Source organism: Metarhizium acridum (assembly GCF_019434415.1).
Source record: "Metarhizium acridum strain ARSEF 324 chromosome Unknown scaffold_587, whole genome shotgun sequence".
Lineage (NCBI taxonomy): Eukaryota > Fungi > Ascomycota > Sordariomycetes > Hypocreales > Clavicipitaceae > Metarhizium > Metarhizium acridum.
This window is the reverse complement of record NW_027094049.1, coordinates 105,143-128,401: the sequence shown is the minus strand read 5'-3', so window position 1 is coordinate 128,401 and position 23,259 is coordinate 105,143. Positions and strand designations below refer to the sequence as shown.

Below are 23,259 nucleotides of genomic sequence, written 5' to 3'. Positions count from 1 at the left end.
AGCCAAGCTTACGAGGATTTGGGGCCATCCCACAGAAATGATGCCTTATTAGTTACTAGGTCGCTCTTGCTGATTTGCTTCTTCCTCGATCAATCACAGACTAAGCCTGATCGGGCATTCCTCAAGAAGCCCTCCTCGAAACCTGAGAATTGCAAGGATGCAACGACAAGATGTTCTCTCTCGGCCTTGAGTGAAAGTTGTAGTCATTGAGGGATTCTGTTGGCCATTCTCTGACGAGAGCCAGTAGATCTGTACGCCTACGGCGCTTCATTGAACATGTATACATTTACTCACATGTCCTTTTTCGTCGTCGAAGTGGAAGCGTATGGCTCATATAGGGTAGCCAAAAGTCGTTGCGAATATCGGAATAGCGACGGCGTAAATGGTGTAGAACAAGGCTCGGAAATATAGCAAGCGACTATACTGCTGGCCAAAGTCAAAATGATTGCTTATATTCAGTCTTTCAATACATACCCGCAACTGCAAAGAAATAGCTCACCTGAGTGTGAAGGGCAGACGACCAATGTCTATTCACTGCCCCTTCTTTGGCGGTGCCCAACAAGCTATGCTGACAAAAAGAAGAAGAAAAGTGAAAAGACAAAAAAACCTTTCCTACCCTCCTCAAATACGTAAGAATAAGAGCAATGAGTAAATTTTGAACGAGTTCATTTGTATACGGTACCAAGATACCACATTCAGCTGAACACCTTCAAGGCCAAATGTGTCTGAATAGGTTGTACAAGGTCTGAATATTGCACATGCCGTATACGGAGTAAATACTACCCGGTACTCTTTACCGAACCGCGTGTCTCCAACTGACAATGAACCCAAGGGGAATGTGACAACCTGATAAGAGGCATGCTTAACGTAGCTTCATTGCTCGTGATGGTGCGTAAAGAAAAATGCAAGGGAGTGATATGATGCTTGTATCCACCAAATTCCCGTGCTTGAATTGCGTAATGTGATAGGTCTCAAAAAATTATCAACAAGGACGAATGTTGCTTACCATCTCCACCTTGTGTATCCTTCTCTGGCTCTGTACGCCTGTAATTCGTGACTTGGAAAAGGGGGTTGGCTCCTTTGTGTCACGCAAAGGCCAAACCGTAGGTCAAGCAACCTGGATCTGAAGACAGCCACCCCCCCGACGAAACTCATTTCTGACGAAAATGGCGTAATCAAAAAGATGAAAATTAATCGTCCGCAAGTGCTGCAAGGAAACAAATTCAGAGGGTGGCAGACGCGTTGGAACAGTTGAAATGCTACCCTCGCTGCTGTGGGACCTGCACGCCGGGCTGATTCTCTGAATGTGATATATCCTTCAGACAGATAACATTCATCTCTGCAAGAATTCAAACTCGGATTGTCTCTTTTAGGAAATATCCGCCGGGGCTTTCGTAGGGCTTTTTTAGATACAGTACGGGTAGAGCCCCTTTTTCAAAGATGGTGCATCAATCGTGATGGAGGTTGGGTATTGGAAAGCACAAGTGGCCAATGAATGATGGACTCTTGTTTGACCTCGGTAGTAAATCCAATACAGGGTTCGGAATAATAGAGCAGTGGAGGGTGAGATTTCCGCGCAGTTACTCCGTCACTCGGAGCTATGTAATTTTCTCGCAGCCTGACGGCCCATCCCATGTGAGTTTCTCCGCAAATGGACCCCGTATATGTCATTTGGACCACCAGTTTCTCCTATCAAAAATATGGCGACTTGTTTCGCATAGTGGGAAATGCATTCCCGGCACTGAATAGGGGCCAAGGGCGGTGCTGCGGCCGTCGTAACTCGAGAACTTGCTCGAGGTATTCAACAATATGTCGGCCTGCGGCTGGTCATTCGGTAATTGATGTACGAAATGAAGACATGGAGGCTAACACAAGGTGATTCGGCATGAAAACATGACTTCTATTCGCTCTAATATTCGAAAGAGGAGGTCACCGATGAGCACCCGTACACCCCGCGGGTAGGAACCGCCACTCATCACTGAATTTTGACATGACAACTTTTTACCTTCAATGAAGACACAAAGCCGAATCTAGTAGTCTATATGAGACCAAATTGTGGAATACCCGATTTGTCCAAGTATTTCAGGGGGAGGGAGGAATGACCAAACGCCTCCTACGAGCCTGTGACGACGTCAAGATGACAAATTCAACAACGTTAGGAAACCTCCGATTTAGCGAATGTGACTCTAAACTTCCTCCTCGTCATCATAAATGAGAAATGCAGCAGATCCTACCGAGTACTTGGGAGTTGAGTACGTCGGAGAGGGATGCAAGGCGTAAATCCGAGTTTGAATTTCATCACCGTACGCCGTCTGCCAAGGAAGTAGCATTTCCGGGGGAACGTGCCATCCATGCTCCGTACTTCGTAGCCAAAGCCTAATTAAATGACGGGATGTTGTTTCGTCGTCGTCGTACGCTTCCCGGCGGTGGAGGAGAGCCCAGTTGTTCAAGAACAAAATATCTCCACGCTCTAGATCAAGCTCCAGCTCTGTAGACCAGGCAGCTTCTTCCAGCTTCTGGAGGGCATATTTCTGGTCCTCAGTCAGTACAGGGATGGATGATCTACTGGATGCCGGATGGGGACCGAATCTATTGGGGTCCATGCTGGTCATCAACCGGTCATCGTGCCATTTCATGACTGGTGCCAAGTAGTGTTGAGCGTGACGCCCAGAACTGAGCGTGCTTAGCTTCTATTGTACTTTGATTAGAACAGGAGGTTGGTGCCTACCATTGGACTGGCCAGTTTGGCTCGAACAGCGTCCGGACAACGGTGGGTTCCACGGTGAGCAGCTGGTTGAAGATGCTTGCCGCGGAACTAACAAAAGTAGAGCCCCTTCTGTGAGCACAGTGACGTACTTGAAGTGCGAGAATATCGCATCCCATATCGTTGTGGAACGGCTTCACGGCAAGTTGTCAGTATGCTGTTGAGAGAGGCGGGTTGAAGTCTCGCGATTCAACCTACCAAAGCCGCATTGGAGTGAATGCCGTGCCTCTTCTCCAAGGGTACGTCCCATATTTTGGAGCTTGTAATATGTCCTAGCAGAGGATAGTATTAGTACGTTGCCTCTTTGATGTAATATTATTCACGTTCTCATACTTAGAACATTTCCCTCTCGGTCTTGAATGCCTCGCTGGTCCGCAATGTAGCTCGCCATGCCAAGATATATGATGATACTATCCTCCACTGTGTAGTGAGACATGTCTATCCCCTTGATAACGAAGAACCCTCGACCGTAATGAAGGACTTTGGAACATTTCTCGAGCCTTTCAGTGAGATTGGGCAGCGGAAAGTTTGCCTTCGACACTTCATCCCCATCGAGACAGAGAGCTATTGCATTGGTTAGTCTCACGATAATATTCAGTGAGGCCTTATCTTACGTCTCACCTTTAAACGCCTCCAGGGCTTTTTCAACCTCGGCAATATCCTCACTTGTTAGACGAAGGGCGTACAAGCTGTTGTGATGAAAATCTCGTCCTGACCAAATGAGTTGCCCAGACAAAGTCGTTGGAATGCGGACCGTAGAATTTCCAGCTAATGACCTTGTGGAAACGCATGTTTCTTTCAATCCGTCGGCGCTGTTTTTAGTTGAATCCCCGACGTCGATTAGTTGTGTAACAGAGTCGATGAGAGTGCCACGAGCCATGTTTACTTGCAACAAACACCACAAGAACAAAATGAGCAATGTATGGTACTACGAGATATGTCCAATGGCAAAACCAAAGTATGAAGACTACAGTTTGGTTTTTTTTTATTCTTAAAAAAAAAAGGGCACCCAAAGGTACCAAAAGAAGCGAGCCATCAAAACTTCTCAGCAAGTGTGGGTTGTTGACCCATAATGTACTCGGCGTTGATCCCTGAATAACTCATTCCAGGTTGGATTCCCTTTCAGAACATTCACACAGCCAGGTACTTAGATTATAAACGAATATGAACGCTACGAGCAGCATTCACCTTCACTGTCCTGTAAATACATCATATTGGAGTCATCAATGACGCCTGATTCTGATTTCTATTTTTTCTGCAGGGTCTTGTTGAAGAAAACGCCTGAATCACGGGCCCGATGCAACTGCATACAGGACGCAATGCCATCCAGGGCACCAATGGCCCCGGTGTTTTCCATGGACAAGTGCGTTTTGTTGGAATTAGATCACTCTAGCCTGCCATATAGCACTAGACATTCAGCTGAGATCGGATGCCAGCATCTACTAGGGCTCTTGCGATTTGACGACCCGGTAGCCGAGCTTGCTATTAAGTATTTATGACTCGTGAGGCAGCAGGGAGGGAGGAGAAGCATGCTTTTATCACTATGGCACCAACTGCCAGAATAGGGTTCTCTTCCGCTTTAGGTTTGTTAGAAGCCTAAAAGTGGTAGCGTATTGAAAAGTTTCAGGTTCGCACATGGTTCTGTCGCCACCATATAGCATCATTACATCGAAAAAGAGTCACACACCCCGCAGAAGAGTCTGGTAGCCTGGTGCTTTCAATCCAGGGCCCAAGTCTGGCCACTTCTCTTGGCTTGGGCGAGCACCCAAATGCGACTAGGAAACTGAAATGTCGGCTGAAGTCTTTCAAATATGCATGCAACGGCTTCGACCGTGCCTGTGCGAGAAGCATGGTCCATTGCCAAATACAGGATGTGCTGCCGACATGTACATTCCAAGCCGCATTTGCTCTGGCAATGGGGTAAAAGCAGCCGATCCTGTCTATGTGGACATGCGTTGAGATGGAACAAAGCCTAGCACGATGTTCATTAGCCAGGGAGAAAACAAACAACAAGCATGTCGATAGGATAAATCAGTGACGACAATCGGCCCGCCGCCCAAGTCCACTTTGCCCCTCTTTCTTTCCGGCGCTAATAAGCAATTAGCAATCCCTAGGCAAGTTTCCTTATGCGGCAGACGGCTACTCAACGGTGGTAACGTACTATTGCCGAGGCAACCGTGATGTATGAATGTCTTCTATTCTTATAAGAAACTGGTTGCCGGTTGCCGTCAACATAAGAAGAGCTGTCGACCTACCTGTTGACAAACAGAAGAATGCTGACCGAAACATGTCGATCAATGTTTCCGTACTTGTTTGAAACCACGGAGCAGAGAGAAGTTCGTCACCTATACCAGGTAGCCGGGTTTCTTGGCGGCAGGCAGCTCCATTGTACGCGCGTGATCATGGTGAGCACGAGGCAGCTAGAATTGAATTAGTATCACGGTACAGCCCTTGGGCGACAGAGCAGAATCCGATGCATGTGCAGGCCCTTGAATTTCAACCGGTGTAGGGGTAGGGCCACAACCGTATGGGCCATACAGGAGTCCGGCTCCATCCGCGTAGGAGTATCAACGTGACACGGACAAGGGTTCGATCAGCAGAGCCAATTATTTATAAGCTCATGTACGGAGTATTGAGTATTCGTCTTCGGCGATTATCAGAGTCGATAGGCAAGGGCACTGGAACGCATGCGTGCATGTATCTCGGCCTGGTCCGAAGCAGGGTCCCGAAGTTTGTTGAGTTGCTGCGAGCTGTGCTTGTACAGGGCATCCGGCATGCGCTCGTGGCTCCTGTTGCAGGGCTATCTTGGTCGAGACGGCCACGCCCAAGACCGGAAACAAAGAGGGAACCAGGGACCAGAGGCTGCATCTCGATGTGAAGGTTGATGGATGTGGGCGGCGTTGCCTGTTGACGGGACCTCAGGAAACCAGAAGAGTGACCCCACCTGCAGGTACATACCTACCTACCTAGGTAGGTCGGCACTCGGGCAGCCAACAAGCGAGGACATAACTACCACGACTTTACTGTCTGCTACCTGCCTGCTGAGGCATGTGCATATTAGGCACCTAGCATGTACCCCCTGGCCCCTGTTTGTGAAGACAGCACAGCCAAGCTCTACTCCGTATATCACAAAGCCTCACATGGTGCTCCGTATCAAGGAAAAGGACAAGAAGACTGTGATAATAGGTGACGGTCACTAAAGTACCGGTTGGCCTGCGAAGATAACTCAAGTACGGAGTACTTCCTCCCATCGTACTGTACCTACCTGGGCTAGGTAACTAGAACTTCTCTGAAGCAAGGGACTGTGTTATTAGTCATAATTTCAGGGCTCTTGCCGAACCAGGTGGCGGATCTCGTGGATGGGCACTTTCCCTTTCCGTCGCCACGCCCAACGCCCAACGCCCAACATAATCCGAATAGTTGACTACACTGACTGTTCGAAGCGCCAAGTCCCAGCTCTGTTCTTGGCACTTCTCCTGTCGTAAATCAACCACTGGCGATAGTCACGCCAAATTTGGCCTTCTCATCGTCCTTGTCGTCGCATCTCTCCTTCTGGACAGGCGTTCGTTCAGCTGCCAAAGAAGTCCCTGGACCTTGCTCAGATCTCGCCTTAGCGGGTGCAAGTCGCCGGATTGCAGGGTCTCGAGGTTCGACAAGGGTTGACTGGTTCGTCACAAAAAAAGAAGCGATACAACCATGATCCTAAAGCGGGGAAACTCATGACGATGCTACGATTCTCGGTGAGAAGCACAAACCCAACCATCACCGCATACGCAGTCGGAGTTCGGAGACTTTCAAGGCGTCCACCGCTTTAATTTCTCGCGCGCTGGCGTTTGCATCCCTGGCTGGTGCTGCCGTATCACCTCACATATCATCGGACGCCTGGACTAATCGCGTGATCTCGCCGCCTCATGCTCCAGGGACAGAGCCATCCTGGGTGCTGCTCTCCCATCCTCGCCATTGTGGCCCCTTTCTACTCCGTGCTCCATGCTGTATTCTCTCTTTGGTATTGTCTGTCCGACAAGGCCGGTTACTACTTGAATATACCCGTTATCTTTTTTTTATTTTATTTTTTTTATTTTAATTCTCCCCCTTGGCGTACGGAGTACCGAGACGGAGTATTGGTCACCTGTGCTACACACCTGCGTGGGACCGTTCTCCCTCTTCACGACTGTGTGTAGAATACAATACATAGAGCACTATCATGGATCCCGCAATCAGTGTTCGATCGGGGCCGATGGTAAGTGACGTGTTTTTTTTACTCTCGTCCTATTGTGTGTTTCCATTTCAGTTGCTCACCGTCACTGCACGACCCGGACGACCTCGTAATGCCCCATATCTTCTCTCTTGTCATGTCTGGCAAACAAACTGCCTGCAAGCCTCCATTGATTCACCCCCCTCCCCCCTTATTATGATAAGTTACTCCATATTTTTTATTTTATTGTATTGTATCATGTATTGTACCGAGTACTTCTTGTTGCCCATTAAATCCTTGCTTTTCTTACACGCAACTACCAGGCTGTGCTCTGGGCGCAAACAATCCGGTGGCCATGGGGGATCAACGACTCTTCTGATTTTCCAATGAGGAGCCGTAAACCGTGATTATACACTAGTACATGCCCCTAGCAGAACGAAAGGAGGGTCTCCATAGTTAGTGTACCCCGGGGCCGAGCTCTGGACTATCTCACATGAGTTTTGACGGGGGTTATCTCTTCAACCGGGCCTTTTTGGCTTGTCAACTACATACGAACACAATACAACACATTGATGATATCACCCCTTCAAGCCTGCTGACCCGTCTTCTCACTAGATCAAGCAAGGATCGAAGCGCAAAAGAACCACCAGAGATGAACCACCTGCAGCAAACCGGGCTTCACGACTGAATAGTGACCAGTTTCCTGACGAACGCAGAGTCCGTGACCAGACGCAAGTAACAGACTCACCCGGTTTTGCTTGCCATGTCAGCCCCAGCGCGGATACAACCGAAACAGCTCGGCCCAGGCCAACAGCACTTGCATTGTCGTACACAGCCAGCTTACCATCTCACCATGGACATCGTGAGACCGCTGTTCGCCGTCACCATGGATCTACCCAGTTGGTTGAGCAAGTCCAACCGAGCCTTGCATCTCGTGGCGCCGGTACCCTATCATGCGCAATGCCAACCGCGTATACTCAAGCACCGTCATGCGGGAGCTCAATCCCGACTACGGGATCACTTCACCCCCAGGGGGATACCCAGATGTATAATAATAACTACTATTGTGGTCTAGGCCCAGACCTTGGTGCAAATAAAGCCGTGGATCATCAAAGTTCGTTACATCGAGGCACTCTGATATCACCCGGGCCAGTCTTCGCCGATGAGAGTCGAGGGCAATATCAAGGTCTAATAGTACAAGGTAGTCCAGTCAGTACTACGGAGCATACAAGTACACAGCTTTATCCCGGAATCGTCGGTCCGAGCAATCTACAAAACACTTCTACCCACAACGTATCTTCCTTTCAGCCATCGATATTTGGCTCAGCCGTCGAGGCTCAGCAGAGTTCCTTCTTGACAGCGTACAACCCCTATCCGTTTGTACCCGAATTCAGTGCAGCTAGCACTTCCACGCCTGATAATTCGCCAGTGCAGAACAGCGACACGTTGCACGTCTCGTATCAAGTGGTCAAACCGCAGTCACAGTGACCAGCGAGCAAGCCTTTGCTGAGATGGGTGGAGGCGAGATACATCTCCCACAGCCCTGCAACCATGACACCTACAAGCAGTTTGCTCTAGAACAGGGAGCACAAAATTTCAGTCCTGCACAGCCTCTGCTAAAAGTCACAAAATCCCTGCTAGACGACTCGGAGTTACCTTCCACGGAGCCAGAGCTGGGCAGCAACCTCTTGTCCTCGCAACCAGTGGTGCCAGCAGTGCTAGCGATGCGACCGGTGCAACTCGCAACAAGACACCGCCAGGATCAGGTTGAGGCAGCATCTGACAGCAGCCGTCCGAGCTCGGCTAGCGAAAAGAACGCCATGCACTTAGTCAAGAAGCGTGGCCCATTTAATTTGCAGAAGCGTAAAGAGACTGCCGAGACCCGAAAGAGGAAAGCATGCCTGAGGTGTAGAGTTCAGAAGATTCGGGTAGGCAGCATACACGCCTGAGGACTTCATTATTTCTTAAACCCACACGCCGATTGGCTAATAAATAAGTTAGTGTGATGCAGATCAAGATGAAGTCGAAGGCTCTTGCCTCCCATGCCAAAGCTTCTCAAAAGTCTCCAAGAAGACCCTGCACCACGTCTCTTGCTTCCGTGGTAAGCTGACAGACATAGTGCTTTTCCGCCAAGGCGGTCTGAATCTCACAAAACGATGGAAGGGCACAGAAATGAAAGACGTTGGCGATCGGGTGAACACGGACATTCGATCGATACAGATAACATTGGGTGTCTGTGATACGCCTATTGAGGTCAAGGTGGTCCGCTTTCGAGCCGCTGCAACGGATGTTGTTGCCCGTTTTTGGACTGTGAGAGAGGGCGAGCGAGGAGACGAAATAAAAAAGAAGAAGGACCTGGAACCATTTTGCCTCGTCGATATCTGGGCTACGGCAACGTACTTTGAGAAATATGTTGTGGACAATGCCATTGGGACTATAGTAAAACAACATACACCGCACAAAATGTTGCGAAACACACTTGCAGGGCAGGATGTCATTAAGAGGACATACATTGCGGCCGTGCAGTACTACTTGAACTTGGAGGTGAGTGTGTTTGCTTGCGCCTGATTGGTAGTCACTAACCTGTAGAAAAAGAACGAGGTGATGGGCCCATCTGGGAAGGTTGCCAACCCTCAGAAGAGGCTTCTAGGGAACCTCTTTGTATTTTGGCACGCAAACCGTGGGTTCCTCAATAAAACAAAAAACTTTTTCCTTTTAACGAGAATGCCAACAACGGTGACCATGCAGAACACACTACTGGTTCAGCGTATATTTGCGGCAAAGAAACTCTCGGCATGAAACCTGAACTCAAGGACGAAACATACCCTCTCTTCGGCAAAGTTTCCGTCCCCCGAATGATCCTCGCCCAATTCGACAGCATCAATCACCGCAAACTTCTCCATAGATATGGTCAAAAAGTCCTCCGCGACCTTGAAGCATTCGTCTTTCGCAATCAGTCGGCTCTTTGGTGGCCGATATACCTAACGGTCTTCATTTTGCTACATGAAGCAAGTAAGATGAGTGCGGACAGGTATCGTCATGCCAGGAATAACTTTGGTGGAAGAGTACGCAAACTCTTATCTGCTCGGCTTAGCATCTTGTCTTTTAGCGCCTACTGACCTCTTTCGTTATATACAGTATCGATACTCTATACCTAATTTTGTGGAAGAGCTTCAAGAAGGATGTAACAATATCCTTGTTCACTGGCACTACTACAACTGCCATCCATGGCCGAAACCAGACGATCCGTGGGAGCGCCATAAGCACTTCATGTCTGAGCTGACATCGGAGCAGTACGACTTGGTCATGGATACTATGACGGATAGACGTGTGCAGAAGCAACTTGCCGCATGGGCGAAGTGCAGGCAGGAGAACGGGATGAGTGAGTAAAGGAACACCATATCACAACGTACGCCAGGCAGACCTGGCTGATGACATGCAGTGGAAAAACCCCCCATGCCTCCGATGGGCAAACAAGAGACACCGTATATGGGCTCCCAGACTAACTATGACTGGGACCATCCATGTTACTGGATAGCGCAGATGTTTGAAGAGCGGTGGCAACCACGCCCCACGTACCAGCGGGAGTATATGCACTAGTTGATGGAAATACTCGGAATGAGTGGTTACGGCTTGTAAGAACAGGATACGCGAAGCAGACGCATTGACAGCATTCATTCATGGTGCATGTCTATGTTCGTATGTAGACTAGCGTCTTACAAGGCAGCTGGGGAAACGATCCTGCAGCTCTCATTACATGGTTGTATTATAACACACCTGATTATAAGTCAACCCAAGGCGTAGCCAACATGGTTTAGATGTATGAAGCCAACCCCATCCCAAAGTCAAAACTACCACCGAATCTTATTCTGTCTCCATGCTTTCTTGGGGGGGTTGTGTTGTGGAGCACTCGAAACTTGAACCTCGAGTTGTTGCCCCAACCCTCGCTCCCGCTGAGGAACCAATACGATACGACTCGGCGTGTCGGCCCTGTGCCACCATTCCTATGAGTCAACAGGAATTTGCTGATAATCCGAGTCGCACACCTCTCTGAGGGGGCTGCCCAATCCACGACTCTTCATGAGGTTCACTATGCCGCCTTTCCGAGATTCATTGCTCCATCGTTCTTGATTCGGCATTTGGGCTTTGCGGCCCTTGGCCTGTTCTCGCGTTCGCGACTGCCACTTTCCGTGCCGTATTATTTCTTTCTGCAGCTGCTCCATGTGCCACTCGTTGACCAAGTGTCTGGTGGCCAAGAATGCTCCCCCCGGGCTGTCGTGTATTGTTTCCGATTTCGTACCGTCTTCATGCAGCACGCAGCATCCTTTTCTGAGATGGTCCAAAAGAGCTTCCAGCGTGGCGGGGAAGGTGTTGCTATCCACGCCCGTAGTCCTGCGCAGCGCGGCCTCCAGGGCTGTGTCCAGAGCGGTTGCTAAGTCGGTCCCATGCGGACAGGCGTATTGCGTGTCGTGGTCGTGGTCAACATTCGCAAACCACGTGTTGTGAAAGGTATATGTCTGCTCGTCTTGCCACTGCCGCACGAGTCGGAGGTCCTTCAGCCACGGACTCCCCCAAGACCACTCCCATTCGTCAAAGGACTCGGATAGCTGATTCTCTTCTTCTGACAGTCCATGAGGAGGAGGCAGGTCAATATAACTCGCCGCGCATGCAACACCCCGTGGTGAAGCATATAGGAGCGCGTCGTCTCGAATATTGAGTAGCCAGTCAATGTATTTGTTTAGCGCGTCTCCTATAATGTTGCGGTGAGTACGAGAGCACTTGCTGCAGTATTGTGACGTTTGCCCCAACTCATGTTTGGGGGCGGCGGCTGTGGTTTGTTGTTGGCTCGTTATTTCCTGGGTAGTCGCTGGCCCTGGATAATCCGTCGCGGGAGGTAGGGATTGAATGAGCTGAGCGTACGTATTCCGCGGCTTGTGAGGAAGGCAGAAGGCTCATAGTGTATCGAAGAGCATGGGATGCAAAATGGACAAGAAGTAAGCCGGGAGCAGCACAAGTTTTCGAACAAACGTGATGGTTATGGCGACGATTACGCAACCAAGGTGAGCGACTGCATTTGGAAGGAGCAACGCTGGTTGAAGTGATGTGCCGGTCAGAGCTCGGAAACAGACCATATTAATGTGAACTAGGTAGCTGGTGAATACGTATGATTCACATAAACCGTCAAGAAGAAGTGAGCGACGACACAGTTCAGCAAAAGTTCACATCCTTCAGAGGAAGGCACGTGGGTTTCTTTTGTGTACAACTCTGCATTGCACCAGACCTCTAGTGTTGTCTCAACAGTTGCTCCATATTCAATACTGATGATGAAATTGCTGCAAGATAACCCGCATCTCGCGCATGCTGCATCCAAGTGCAGCTCACAGCCATCTGCGCATATAATTACGATATTATCATCCTCGTCCAGGCCCGTCGACTTCGGAACAGGCACTTGATGTCCCCTTTCGGTCTTCTAGTCGCTGGTCTCTAACCTCCAGCCTCGCGGCTCAAGAATATCTCAACAACAATCCGTTCTGTTTCCTTCACTGTCTTGTCTCTATTGTCTGTCCGGAATGCGAGAGGAGCAATGATTTCGGCGTATTTCCGTTCCCGCAATTTCCTTTTCTTCTCGCTGTCGTCCTCTCCCCGTCTGAAATTCAATCGTCGACTTAGACCCGGCAAAAGCGGTTCCGACGTCGCTGGACTCAGCTCTGTAGCTACACGGGCCACTGTAGAAGTTAAAAAGACAAACGCAATATTATGATTGGGCGCAGAAGAAAATATATCGAGAATTTGCATCTTTGCGTCGGCCCATGCCGTGGGAGCAAGAGATGCCAAATTTGGGAATGACGTGGATAGTTTGGCCCATAGGATCGGAGGAACGAGACCGTCCGTTAACGAAGCTAAAAACAACAATAACATCGAGGATAGCAGTTCCAATTTATGGGGAGAAGAGAGTTCTACTGGCAATGCCTCGGCAATGGGAGAGTCATTATCCAAAGCTGCCACGAGGTCGGCTTTTATCTCATCCTGTTTTGTCAAACCGGGCGTCCAAGTAGACGAATCAAAAGGCCAACCCGGCTCCCGAGGCAGAGTCATGGATTCCAACATGGCTTCATCAGCAACGCACCTTTCCGCCAATGTCTGGATTGCCTCTGTCAACTTGAAAATTTCCTTTGGAGCTGAGCATTGAACGTCAGAGTCATAGGGAATAGCCCCTTTGATGTCCCTCTCAGCTAGGAACTTTCGTATGCCACCGTCAGGCACTCTAATGAGCTCGTCAATGGAACGTCCGAAACAAGTTGGCAGCCAGGTACCTTTGACAGGAATAAAATGGTCTCTGCCCTCCTCTACCCGAAGCACCAAGACATCCTCCATCTTGGCGTGGCCATCATTTAAGGCGCGGAGATGGGAAATATTGGAGACTTGGGCCTGGATATGTGCTAAGACAGTCTCTCCTGGTTCTAACGTGACTTCTTTGCCTAAATCGCCTGGTTGATCATCGTCTGGGTGGAGAAACGATGCGGTCAGCCAAGGTAATGAGGTCGAGTCTGCCTCATCCGTGGTGGGAGTGGGACTCTCGATAAATAAGAGGCTTGCTGGGACACTGCCAGTATTCGCAACTGTAAAAACAGAAGACTTTCTCTCCAAGAACCCAATATCGCCTAAGTCAACAGTATTCTCATTACCCGACTTGTCTCCTTCCATTGCAATAGTTATAGCCGGACGCCCTTCGTTTTCGGCTCTGTCAAGCTCCCAGGCGACCTCGGCGTGGACTTTTGCTTTCAACTCTGGCACAACTGCGTCATATTCAAGAGAGAAGACGGAGATGATGGGTTTGTGGTCTGACGACGTAATGCGCTGGTGTGACGTATAAATGTCAAGAGCAATCCGGTCAACATAGCCCTCTTTCGTTATGACCTCTCTGAGGATATCGTCCTGTGCTTCGTCATACTCATCGTAGTCATAGGCAGCTACCCCGGCTTGCTCGTCCCCGTCTGTGTCGGGGTCATAGCTGAAGAGAACGTCGTCGTCCTCATCTATACCTCTCGATTTCATTTCTTCGTCCTTTTTCCTAGTCGCTATCTCTTCGGCTAATTTGGCGTCAAAGGCTTGTTTATCCTTTCGCGTTCGATACAGAATTCGGTCACACCAGCTCGGGGCTCGCTGTTTTTCACTAGAATCAAAGAGTCCCACAGTTCCAACATCGTATTTGTATGACGGCAAAAAAGTAATAGGCCCTTCTCTCCATCCATCATGAAATACTTTGCGATGTGCAATCATTCGCCGAAGTTGATCATGAGGGAGAAGTGAGTCCAGTGTCGCTTGAAGAGAGGTTGGGTCCTGGCTCGGGTCTTCTGGAAAATCATCAGGATCCGGAAGTGTGGTTTCAGAATCGAAACTCTGATCTCGTGAGTGAAGCGAAGACCTCATTGTGGTATCGTCATCGCTTTCAGAGTCTCGCATTACAATTACCCCCCTTTCTCCTGGGGGCCGAGGTGTATGGTCGTCGCCCAGAGCGTACTCCCCTCTTGTGTGGAGTGTCAGTAATCTCCTGATATCATGGCCGGGAAGTCCATCGAGTCGAAAATTCAGGTCACCGAACCAAAATGCAAAATCTTCCTCGCCAATCGTCTCACCGTCGTCCTCGGAAACACCAGCATGCACTATGGGGTCGAATTTCGTCTTAGCTAGAATCTGATCGACATCCCAACACCTTCGATCCAAGTAGCTGGAGCCAACACCGCTAGCCAAATGGCAGTTGACAAATACCATGCGAGTCGTTTCTCCAATGACGAGGCGGGACGTGATGGCGCCTTTGTTCCCAAAATATCCCAAGAGACCGGTACCGACCTGTTTCGTGCTCACGTTGGTAATGGTTGGAGCGACCTCTGGGGATGCATAAATCAAGAGCAGCAAACCGGTCATTTGCTCTGACATGATGCGTTGGTATCCAGGAGGCATGGCAGCTTCCAGCGCAGCTTGCCACTTGCCAACCGGCGAGCTGTCGACATTGACGGCCCGATTCACGTACTCTTTAGTAACGTTCAAATCCACAATTTCTTGTAGGCCCAGAACATACAGCCCAATATCGTTGCCTCCAAGAAGACGGACAGCGTCGGGGTCGTTCTCGTCACTGGCAGAATCATGGTGTGCGACGGCAGGATTTCGAGACAGATCCAAGGTGGCAAAGTGCTTATCGACACCTTCGCCATCAACAAACCACCTTGCAAGATCTTTGTCTGTCCCAGTGCACGCTGCGACGTTCCAGGTGCCAATCTTAACTCGGATCTTGTGCGGCCGAAGGTACTCGGGGCGGCGTGCGTGTACTGCCCGCGCGAGGGATTGGGGCGTTGTGAGCAAATCTACAGGTTCAAAAGGGCCGGAGTGAGTCGACTGTGGACTGTCTGGAGCAGGCATTTTTGTTGAAATACGGAAAGAGGCGTCAGATCTGCGACAGTATCGTCTGGTTGTGAGGTTGGAAACTCGCTGCTTTCTGGTGACCTAAACCATGGTGTTCAGATGCCCAGGCCTGTGTAGCAGCTGGCGGAGGATAACGATGGCCAAAATATAAGAAGGTAAAACGTATAAAAAGAATTATAGTATCATAGCGGAGCCTGGAGATAAACGCATGCGGGTAGCAAGAACACGCGAGCGCAACCGCGGTATCGTGTGTGACGGAAGATGGAGTCGTGACGGTTCAGTTGAAGCGTCAGTTGACCCGATGACAAGCTTGGACCAGCTGACCTATGAAACAAAGTTGAGAGCTGGAAGCCAGGGGACCCCGCGGTGGATGCAACTGGCGGGTGTCGTGCAGCGGGCTTGCAGTTGGCTGCCCGTCATTCAAAAGTCTGGATCTAGAGTTGGAATGCACGTCATAGCTCAGGCTTTGTCATGCACAGACCACAAACAGACCCCGGCAGATCTCGAAACATTCAAACACCTGTCGATAAGCTCGCCAGCCCAACTCAGCGTCCGGCTGGGACTGTCAGGATATCCATCTTGCCACTTTTCATCAACGACAGCCGTCAACAATCCAGCATAGTTGGGTTAGCCATACCGCACCCCCAAAGTCACTTGCCCAAGGTGGCCCGGTTTGTCGCAATGAGCAAGCAAACGCCTCGCAAAGCGCGACACTCGCGCCAGCCCTCAAACCTCATACCAGCCGTCTCCGACTACGAATCCGACGCTGCCGCCATTCACGCCGCCTACGCGCCGCCTCCCCCGCGTACAAACACCGAACTGAACCTGTCCGTTCTCCAACGATATCTCCCGTCCATCCAAGCCATTCTTTCCATAGCCGCCAACGCCGTCGTCTACACCTTCGACAGCGAAACGGCAAGCTGGGACAAGTCCGGCATCGAGGGCACCATGTTCGTGTGCGCCCAGTCTCCGCTCCCCGAGAGCCACCAGCCGCGGGCGTGTGTGTTTGTCCTCAACCGGAGGGCCTTGGACAACTTGGTGGTTGACCTTGCCCGAGTGAGCCACGTAGAGATCGCGGGAGAACTGGTGATATTGAGAGTGGAGAGTGATTCCGAGGAGGGCGACAAGGTCATCGGGTTATGGGTTCACAATGACAAGGACGAGACCAGGGAGATCAGCGGAGCCACGATACAAGAGAGCTGGAAAGTGGCCAGGTCAGCAGCGTCCGCCGAAGAGCAGGGGCCGGAAGCAGGACCTGCTATGCAAGCTATTGGGAAAAGATTATCACTGAGTGACCTGTTTGGGAAGCAGCATGAACATCAGACGGTGAATTATTGAGAGGATTTGTGCTTTTTGGCGCGCAAGTGGTTTTGAATACAGAGCATGCTCGGTCTATGGGTTACCCGGCCCGTTGACAGCATCAAAGCTGATTTAATGATACCAAAAGCAAAGGAGACTCTGCACAAGCAGCACGTCATGTGGAAGATTTATGTAGATTGGGGAAATTTTCACGAATTGACGAGATATGCAAAAGATATCCTTAGAATATTGAGCTATTAATTCCGAAGAAACTGTAAAAGTAAAACAGTCTACAAGAAGACAGCCCACTGTCGGATCAGCCCGTACGCCAATGTAACCAGCTAAATGCAGCGCAACACCACACACCCTTTTGCACCTAATGCCGCTCGAGTCCTCTTTCCCGAGTTATATTTTCTATACAGTCCCGCTGATGCTGAGTTCTCGAATCTCTTGCAAAACTTGCTCTACTCTTGCATCTAAATGCCCCTCGGCGTATAGATCCCTTGTGTCTGCATCTAGGTACTGCTGCACTTGCGCCATTCGAGAGTATGCTTCGGCACAGAACCGCAGCTGAATTTTGACCAACGCTTCGAACGTGGGATCCAAGTACGGTACCCGCAGATCGATCAACTGAGGTAATTCGGAGAAAAGTTGTTCATTGAGCTGTTCATAAGCAAGCTTGGCCATTTCGAGCTCCTTTTCTGTTCGGGGCAGTTTGGTCGCGTCTTTGTCGGGCTTTTCAACAAGTCGCTTCACTTTCGCTCGGAGGGCATCATAATCTAGGAGCTTGTGGGATCTCTTCTTGATGCACTCGTTGATATCGGGGAAGTAAGAGCAAAACCGGTTGATGGGGTCCAATACGGTTGTTCGGTAAGGCCCGTCCAAAGCCTTGATTGTCTCAGAGTCAAGGTCCTCCACGGCTTGTTTGTAGCTTCTGCTGACACCGTCCCTTGCACCGGAATCCCCGTAAAAGGCATCTATCGTTTCCGCTATTCGCATTTGGGACGCAGTCATAGCTAACGCCCAAGGAATTAGCAACGTCCCTCAGTGCGGTCGGATATATCGGATTGTGTTACCTCGAAGTGAGTCCAGATACCCTTTTGCCTCCTTTTGCAATCGCAATGATGCGGCTTCCATTGTCTTGAATCGTCTAGACCATCCATTAGATTCTAACAGCAACAATGCCCGTCTCCAAGATAGCCATACCTCTCCTCCAGCTCATAGTCACGATCGTTTGTCTTCTCCACATGTCCTAGGCAGTCAGATTAGAAATTTTCGCGAACCCAATCGATAGACAAATCAGCCATACCCGTCTTCATCATCACCTGCGTCGTCGCGCGATTCACATTCTTCTTGAACCCTAATTCAATGGTCAGCCCCTCTTCCGTCTCACTGCGGGGTCTGAGCTTGTACAAACCCGCCCACGACATCTTGACTGTTCTGTCCTGCTGAAAAGAAAAGGAATGAACAAAATATAAATGGAAATAATGCAGTATGGCTGGATCGCAGTGTGTTGGTGGAGGTAATGGCGTTCGTTTTGCTGAAGGTTGAGAGGGAGAGCGATGTCGAGACCAAATCAGATTGCGCAGCCACGGCCAGCGACAAACATCTACGTCAGAAGAATGGCGAGGCGCAGCGCTGCGAGGCTCGCTCCGCCCCAGAAAACATGACAATCACGTGACGGCGCGTGCATCTCGTCATTCAGCTTGGTGGCATGAAACGCTCCGTTTGCGTCGCTCAACAGTGTGCTCAATCGAGTGCAGCATAATGTTTAATCCGCGTTTCTTAGTGGTCAGTCTCGGAAATCCCTTGCCAAAATATGAGAGTCTCCATTCAGCTGGCCATTTTGCTCTCAATGGCCTCGTCAAAGCACTCAGACAACCACCCTTTCGCGAGGTGAAGTTGGGAAAGCAAACCTGTCTGGTCTCTCAGGGGCCAAAGTACACCCTTGTTCAGTCTCCGACTCTTATGAACATCTCTGGACCGTTTGTGGCGAAGGCATGGCAAGAAATAGTCCGGCAGCACGATGCATCATCAACAAGTCTGGTTATCGTCCACGATGAATTGGAGAAGGCCTTCGGTGATGTGAGGCTCACACCTTGGGATCGAAGTCATCGAGGTCACAATGGGTTGAAAAGCGTCAAGAAGTCGTTACTACAAGACAAATTCCCAGAATCACCATTCGCCCGCATTGCGATTGGCATTGGTCGCCCGGCTGAGCGTGACGCGGCCACGGTCAGCAAGTATGTCTTGGACAAGATCACGGTCGAGCAGCGGAGAGTCCTAGAGGAAGCCGTCCCATTTGACGTGGCCAAGAGATTGGGAGAGCTTGAAGACGAGTGGAGAACAGAGATAGAACCCTGATCATCAGCGGAGTTGGCAAGTCGAGTTCATACAGGTTACAACACGTATTGTTCCGACGTTGGCGCAGGTCTCGTATGCGGATGCTCAACTCGAACGAATCCCACATAGAGTCAGATACGAATTCTATTCGCAGACCCCCCAAACCATTCGCCACAAGCAGCTTTTGGAAATCTCGCGCCAGCCTCGAGCTTAGTTATGGAGTATAAAGAGATTCATAACACGGCATGAGACATCAAGTTTCACACATTGGGCCTATCTTGTTTTACCGTCTCTGGATCTGTCAAAGCGAACTTCATATACCGAAGACGTTTCGCAACGAAGATTGCAGGCCATACGCCAGGGAGATTATTCACGCGGCTGCGATATACTTTCTGTTGGCTCTTGTCATCGATTTGTTGATTACTCTATCCTCTGGACTCGACAGTCAGCACAACCTCTTCTCGACTCCAACGACAAACACCCACTTGCAGTTGGAGAGCTCGTGTCAAGAATGCCATGCAGACAAAAGCTAGCCTCATTCCATCACAGACTCTCATTGCGCCCAATGCAACGACTCCGAAGACACCGTCCTTAGCGCCCAAGAATAAAAATGCGGGAGCAAAGTAGTTGATTGAGAGAATAGGAATATATCTGGACACAAGGCTTCGCCTGCGAGGGTCACCCTGTCACGTCCCTTGGTGGACCCTGAGAAACTGGGTGTTGGTGTTGGTCGACTATTCCAGGTTGCGCCGCCACACAAAGAGATAAGACTCCGCCCAATCAGAAGCCCATGATTTTCCCCCAGCTAGCTATCTCCAGGATTGTGTGGACGATACGGCTTATTCTCGTTCAAGGCACCGTGGCGTTGCTTCACCACAGCCAATTAAAGACATGAGTGATAAGAGTAAGATGAGCTCCTACAGGAAAAGCCTGACGTACAATAAACTGCTGCATTATCTCTACATACCTCTCTGCCGTCCCATAGATTCAAAGATGTCGGTGCTCTGCATTCACAATACCCACTGCTGCTGCGCCTCGTTCTTCATTTACTTGTTCCGGAGCTCAGGCACATGGCCAAGTCCTCAATGCTCTTTGCCAACTACAGTATGTCTCGAACAAATTTAGGCAGTTAGGGCGACCGCAATCGTATTGAAAAAGACGCATTTTTGTACTTTAAAGAAAGGTGCTTTTACGTCGGTTAGGGAGAAGACTGTACGCCACATCGGCTACACGAAGGCTGACATGTGCCCGAGCTAATATTTGTTGGCTCATTCTACAACATATATGAGACGTATATAGAATAGCCAGCTCTTATCAAGGGAGGACCTGGCCGACTCATGTTGTAAGAACGTGGCTGTTGTGTGTGGCCGATTGGCGCGCCCCCAAAGTCGTCCTGATAAGACATCACGCGCCACTTCTTGACCATCAACAGAAACTCCAACTGAGGCGAGCTGAGTTTGATGCCTAATGAACACCGACATCGTCTCATGTGGGCTGGTCTGTTCGTTTCTCAAGGCTCCGCCCCTGCATATTCTCCGACGGGATCCGACGCTGAACTTGGCATGACAGGCTATCTACCCTGAATAGTCAGTTTATTGCAAAATAATATGCCCTCTGAGCCCTAATGATCCAGTCTGTTTTCTTTGTCCTCGTGTCATGAGGTCTAGAAGGCGTAGCAATGCAGGGGGGGTGTCCATGCGCGGAAATGGGTGAAGATATAATCTGACAACCCTGCCAATCTCCGTATTCCTGTTTCCTGAGACTCTCTTCCCTTCCATCAGAACCCACGTTTTCCTTTTCTTTTGTAAACTAGTCGCGTTGAACGTGAACGCGGTTGCAAGACGGTCAACATGGTGGCCGAATACAATGGAACAACCGGCACTGCCGATGCCGGGTACTCGACCAACGTCCATGACCTTAACATTTTCTACGACGTTAGTTCATACATATCTCGCAATGGGGAGTTCCCAGTCTAACATGCCATATAGACGGGCAACCTAGCCTTCCTAACCATATCGTCGGTCCTGGTGCTGCTCATGATCCCCGGCGTGGGCTTCTTCTACAGCGGCCTCGCGCGAAGAAAGTCGGCTCTCCAGCTCGTCCTCCTATCCATGCTCTCCGTCGCCGTCATCGGGTTCCAGTGGTTCTTCTGGGGATACTCGTTGACCTTCTCGCGGACCGGAAACGCCTTCTTCGGCGACCTCACTCAGTTCGGCCTCATGAAGACACTCGCCCAGCCAAACGGCTCCTCTTTCCTCCCCGACATCCTCTTCTGCCTGTACCAGGGAATGTTTGCAGCCATTACGTGAGTTTCTCCCCCCCCCCCCAAGAAGACAATGCAAGACCGTTTTCAAAACCGCAGCAGAGCCTCTCCTGACACCAAGTCTCCCGCAAAATAAAACAGACCAGCCCTTGCCATCGGCGCCGTTGCCGACCGCGGCCGCATGCTGCCCGCCATCATCTTCATCTTCATCTGGTCGACCGTCGTGTACGACCCCATCGCCTACTGGACGTGGAACGCAAACGGCTGGCTGTACAAGCTGCCGGCGTACGACTTCGCGGGCGGCGGCCCGGTGCACATCGCCTCGGGCACCTGCGCGCTCGCGTACAGCGTCATGCTCGGCAAGCGGACGGGCTACTCCAGGACGCAGGGCCTCCCCTACCGCCCTCACAGCGTGACCAACGTCGTCCTCGGCACCGTCTTCCTCTGGGTGGGCTGGTTCGGGTTCAACGGCGGCTCCGCGCTGGCCATGAACCTCCGCGCCGTCATGGCCTGCTACGTGTCCAACCTGGCCGCCTCGTGCGGCGGCATCGTCTGGGTCCTGCTCGACTACCGCCTCGAGAGGAAGTGGAGCACCATTGGCTTCTGCTCCGGCGCCATCTCGGGCCTCGTCGCCATCACGCCCGCCGCGGGCTTCGTCGCCCCCTGGGGCGCCGTCATCATCGGCGTCTGCGGCGGCGCCTGCTGCAACTTTGCCACCAAGCTCAAGTTCCTGACGGGCGTCGACGACGCCCTCGACATCTTTGCCGTCCACGGCATCGGCGGCATGGTCGGCAACGTCCTCACCGGCATTTTTGGAGCGTAAGTCGCTCTTGACCTGCGCCTCTTCCCCTCGTCACTAAAACGCATCTTATAGGTCGTATATTGCTGGCCTCGACGGCACCACGTACTCTCCTATCGGCTGGATCGAACACAACTGGGTCCAGCTGGGCTACCAGCTCGCCGGCATTTGTGCGGCGTTTGGCTGGTCCTTTGTACTGACCTGCATCATCCTGTTCCTCATGAACCTCGTCCCCGGCTTGAGTCTCCGCGTCTCTGCTGCCGAGGAAGACGTCGGCATCGACGACGCTCAACTTGGCGAATTTGCCTACGACTACGTCGAGTTGACGCGTCACGTAGCGGACTCCTCCTCTCTCGGATCCATGTCGTCTAGCAGTTCTACCCACGAGAAGACTACTCCGAGATTGTCTAAACAGTCCGCGGCACTTTGAAGATCGTTTATATGTTGGGATTTCGGAAAATGATGTCAGAGTGTTCGTTTTTGTTTCTTTGGATAGCCTGCATTGATACCATTTAGAGAGAACAATCATGCTTGAAGTTGATACTCTGCCAAAGGTCCTTTGTAAATGACGGCCAATGATTGCTACTCAAAATGTGGAGACACGGACCGGCCCGGCAGAACCAATAATAGTAGCCAGTAGCCAACTACTTGATGTGACAAATAACGACAAGTCTACTGGTTTCCATCAATGTCAAGGGACTCAGCAAAAGTCAGCTAGAAATGCGGTCTAGTATCCATTCTATTTCGGCCCTGTGAGCGTTAATATACGTCTAGCTCGAGATGTAGATGAAATTTCGGTTGACAGTGTAAAATAATTCATTTTAATTCAACAGCGCCGATGCAAATGCTCTAGTTCCTACATCGATCCTCAACTACAGCGTCGCTCCTTCATAAAGCCAATTTTAACCATGTGGTATACCTGAGTCGTTGTATTCATAACATTCGTCCCTCCCAAGAAACGCAATGAACTCCGCTTGTGCAGCTGGAAAAGAAATGATGCCTCTGTCGGATCCTCGCGTCGCCATTCTTAAGTTAATTATAGTTGACTGGTGGATGACTAATGTCTGCTCGTTCAAATGATTGGGGATGTTCCCTCCTCTTGTTCGGGTTTGGCCAAAAATCTACTTTTCAAGTGAAAAACACAGTGTTTTTTGCTGCCACCTTTTCCGCAAAGA

At 50.4% G+C, this 23,259-nt stretch overlaps 9 protein-coding genes across 9 annotated transcripts; 5 read left to right on the top strand and 4 right to left on the bottom strand.

Annotated features, from left to right (window-relative positions):
• Positions 1 to 2,186: 2,186 nt before the first annotated feature.
• Positions 2,187 to 3,644, bottom strand: J3458_021822 (uncharacterized protein; the record flags this gene model as incomplete). The annotated part of the gene is made up of 5 exons (XM_007813720.2): positions 2,187 to 2,673; positions 2,729 to 2,898; positions 2,963 to 3,036; positions 3,098 to 3,328; positions 3,386 to 3,644. 5 exons carry the CDS (start codon positions 3,642 to 3,644, stop codon positions 2,187 to 2,189), a joined length of 1,221 nt encoding a protein of 406 aa, XP_007811911.2.
• A 4,826-nt stretch (positions 3,645 to 8,470) lies between these two features.
• J3458_021821 (uncharacterized protein) lies at positions 8,471 to 9,527 on the top strand (the record flags this gene model as incomplete). The annotated part of the gene is made up of 2 exons (XM_007813719.2): positions 8,471 to 8,887; positions 8,961 to 9,527. The coding sequence occupies 2 exons, from the start codon at positions 8,471 to 8,473 to the stop codon at positions 9,525 to 9,527; spliced, it is 984 nt and encodes a 327-aa protein (XP_007811910.2).
• Positions 9,528 to 9,998: 471 nt separating this feature from the next.
• On the top strand, positions 9,999 to 10,349 carry J3458_021820 (uncharacterized protein; the record flags this gene model as incomplete). Its single annotated transcript, XM_066122768.1, has 1 exon — positions 9,999 to 10,349. The coding sequence occupies one exon, from the start codon at positions 9,999 to 10,001 to the stop codon at positions 10,347 to 10,349; it is 351 nt and encodes a 116-aa protein (XP_065971988.1).
• Positions 10,350 to 10,963: 614 nt separating this feature from the next.
• J3458_021819 (uncharacterized protein) lies at positions 10,964 to 11,772 on the bottom strand (the record flags this gene model as incomplete). Its single annotated transcript, XM_066122767.1, has 2 exons — positions 10,964 to 11,709; positions 11,757 to 11,772. The coding sequence occupies 2 exons, from the start codon at positions 11,770 to 11,772 to the stop codon at positions 10,964 to 10,966; spliced, it is 762 nt and encodes a 253-aa protein (XP_065971987.1).
• Positions 11,773 to 12,443: 671 nt separating this feature from the next.
• Positions 12,444 to 15,377, bottom strand: J3458_021818 (uncharacterized protein; the record flags this gene model as incomplete). Its single annotated transcript, XM_007813717.2, has 1 exon — positions 12,444 to 15,377. The coding sequence occupies one exon, from the start codon at positions 15,375 to 15,377 to the stop codon at positions 12,444 to 12,446; it is 2,934 nt and encodes a 977-aa protein (XP_007811908.2).
• Positions 15,378 to 15,827: 450 nt separating this feature from the next.
• J3458_021817 (uncharacterized protein) lies at positions 15,828 to 18,275 on the top strand. The gene has a single exon (XM_066122766.1). It carries the CDS (start codon positions 15,852 to 15,854, stop codon positions 16,716 to 16,718), a length of 867 nt encoding a protein of 288 aa, XP_065971986.1. The 5' UTR covers positions 15,828 to 15,851; the 3' UTR covers positions 16,719 to 18,275.
• Positions 15,876 to 18,275, bottom strand: hob3 (BAR adaptor protein Hob3). The gene is made up of 5 exons (XM_066122765.1): positions 18,097 to 18,275; positions 17,989 to 18,039; positions 17,886 to 17,931; positions 17,756 to 17,829; positions 15,876 to 17,695 (listed from the first exon to the last, which is right to left on the bottom strand). Exons 1-5 carry the CDS (start codon positions 18,107 to 18,109, stop codon positions 17,094 to 17,096), a joined length of 786 nt encoding a protein of 261 aa, XP_065971985.1. The 5' UTR covers positions 18,110 to 18,275; the 3' UTR covers positions 15,876 to 17,093.
• A 372-nt stretch (positions 18,276 to 18,647) lies between these two features.
• On the top strand, positions 18,648 to 19,043 carry J3458_021815 (uncharacterized protein; the record flags this gene model as incomplete). The annotated part of the gene is made up of 1 exon (XM_007813714.2): positions 18,648 to 19,043. The coding sequence occupies one exon, from the start codon at positions 18,648 to 18,650 to the stop codon at positions 19,041 to 19,043; it is 396 nt and encodes a 131-aa protein (XP_007811905.2).
• A 1,829-nt stretch (positions 19,044 to 20,872) lies between these two features.
• On the top strand, positions 20,873 to 22,749 carry J3458_021814 (uncharacterized protein; the record flags this gene model as incomplete). The annotated part of the gene is made up of 4 exons (XM_066122764.1): positions 20,873 to 20,956; positions 21,011 to 21,327; positions 21,427 to 22,104; positions 22,160 to 22,749. The coding sequence occupies 4 exons, from the start codon at positions 20,873 to 20,875 to the stop codon at positions 22,512 to 22,514; spliced, it is 1,434 nt and encodes a 477-aa protein (XP_065971984.1). The 3' UTR covers positions 22,515 to 22,749.
• Between the last annotated feature and the right edge of the window lie 510 nt (positions 22,750 to 23,259).

Coding starts and splice junctions, on each gene's coding strand:
- J3458_021817 (XM_066122766.1), top strand. CDS start 15,852: ATGCACAGACCACAAACAGACCCCGGCAGATCTCGAAACATTCAAACA.
- hob3 (XM_066122765.1), bottom strand. Junction 17,932..17,988: donor GCAGGTGATGATGAAGACGG/GTATGGCTGATT, acceptor CTGACTGCCTAG/GACATGTGGAGAAGACAAAC. Junction 17,830..17,885: donor GACTATGAGCTGGAGGAGAG/GTATGGCTATCT, acceptor TGGATGGTCTAG/ACGATTCAAGACAATGGAAG.